A 1,192-nucleotide genomic window follows, 5' to 3' on the forward strand; every position below is an offset into this window, starting at 1 on the left:
GCTGCTGCTGCTGCTACTACTGCTGTAAAAACGATGGTTTTCCTTTGTCAATGTGCTTTCTTTCACTTTCCTCCAGCGCGGAAGGATCTGTGTACGTGATGATGGGTGCTACTGATCTTACCAATTCACAAGACCCTATGATCCAGCTTATTGAAGTTGACGAAGTAGATATTGTGAGTACGGTGGAGAATTTTTGTAAAAGATAGGACGGTTGGTGGTCGAGGGAAGTAGATGAAATAGATGTTGTGAATAAAGGGAAGAAAGAGTAGTAATTATAGAAGGGATGGGGGAGGGAAGCAGATGAAATAGTTGTTGTGAGTACGGGGAGAGTAGAAGTAATAGAAGAGGTGGGCGGGGTAGTAGGCGAAACAGATGTTGTGAGTAAAGGGGAGAGAGGGTATCGTCAGGGAAACTAGACCGAATATTATATGTTGTGAGTGAAGGGGAGAGGGAGGAGGGTGGAGGAAGTAGTAGAAATAGTAAATACGTGTTGTAAGTAAAGATGGGAGAGGAGGGAGAGTGGGGGAAAGGTGGGATAGCGGATGGGGTGGGGGGGGGTGAAAGTAGTGAGTGAGGTGGATGTGGTTGTGAGTAAAAAGAGGGCGGATGGATGGGGGTGATTAACTATTTAAACACGGGTAGGTGGTCTCAGAGTTAGTCGGAAATCCCACAACCAAGAAAAAAGGCTGCCAGAGTGTAGGTATTTCTCCTTATCTTTTCCTTTATTTCTTCGGAACCTTTTACTCGACAACGGCAAACATAATTATTGATTCATTCATGATCACTATTTCTTTCAACTTCTGTATACAATTAACTTTGATTTTATTTATGACATACCTGTATTCCTATATATTATCAAGAGGTGGTTTTCATTGGCCGCTTTGGTGAGAAAATTTTACCCAAAAATATTCCTGGGAGATGTGTCCAAAATGTCGACTTTAAAGAGTTAAAAGCGGATTAGTGGGAACGTAGCGATGAGTAAAGACGCAAAGGTTTTGTGAATAAACGGAAGAGGGAGCGGAGCGGTGGAGGTGAGAAGGCTGGCTAGGACTGATATGATATGTAAATGGGAAAGGTGGTTGGAGTATGCTCGTGTGTAATTGACTCCTTCTTCTCTATCAAACATCTATCGTCTTTATTCCTCCTTCTATTTGTGTGTGTGTGTATGTGTGTGTGTGTGTGTGTGTGTGTG

The 1,192-nt window shown here is 43.0% G+C and overlaps 1 protein-coding gene across 1 annotated transcript in view; it reads left to right on the forward strand.

Annotated features, from left to right (window-relative positions):
- Positions 1 to 1,192, forward strand: part of LOC101850065 (coagulation factor X-like) — a 45,442-nt gene that overhangs the window by 40,841 nt on the left and 3,409 nt on the right. The window contains exon 9 of the mRNA XM_035968281.1: positions 77 to 173. Coding sequence (XP_035824174.1) covers positions 77 to 173 — 97 coding nt within the window. The remainder of the gene's footprint in view (positions 1 to 76; positions 174 to 1,192) is intronic.

The sequence above is a fragment of the Aplysia californica genome, unplaced genomic scaffold, assembly GCF_000002075.1.
Source record: "Aplysia californica isolate F4 #8 unplaced genomic scaffold, AplCal3.0 scaffold00049, whole genome shotgun sequence".
Taxonomy (NCBI): Eukaryota; Metazoa; Mollusca; class Gastropoda; order Aplysiida; family Aplysiidae; genus Aplysia; species Aplysia californica.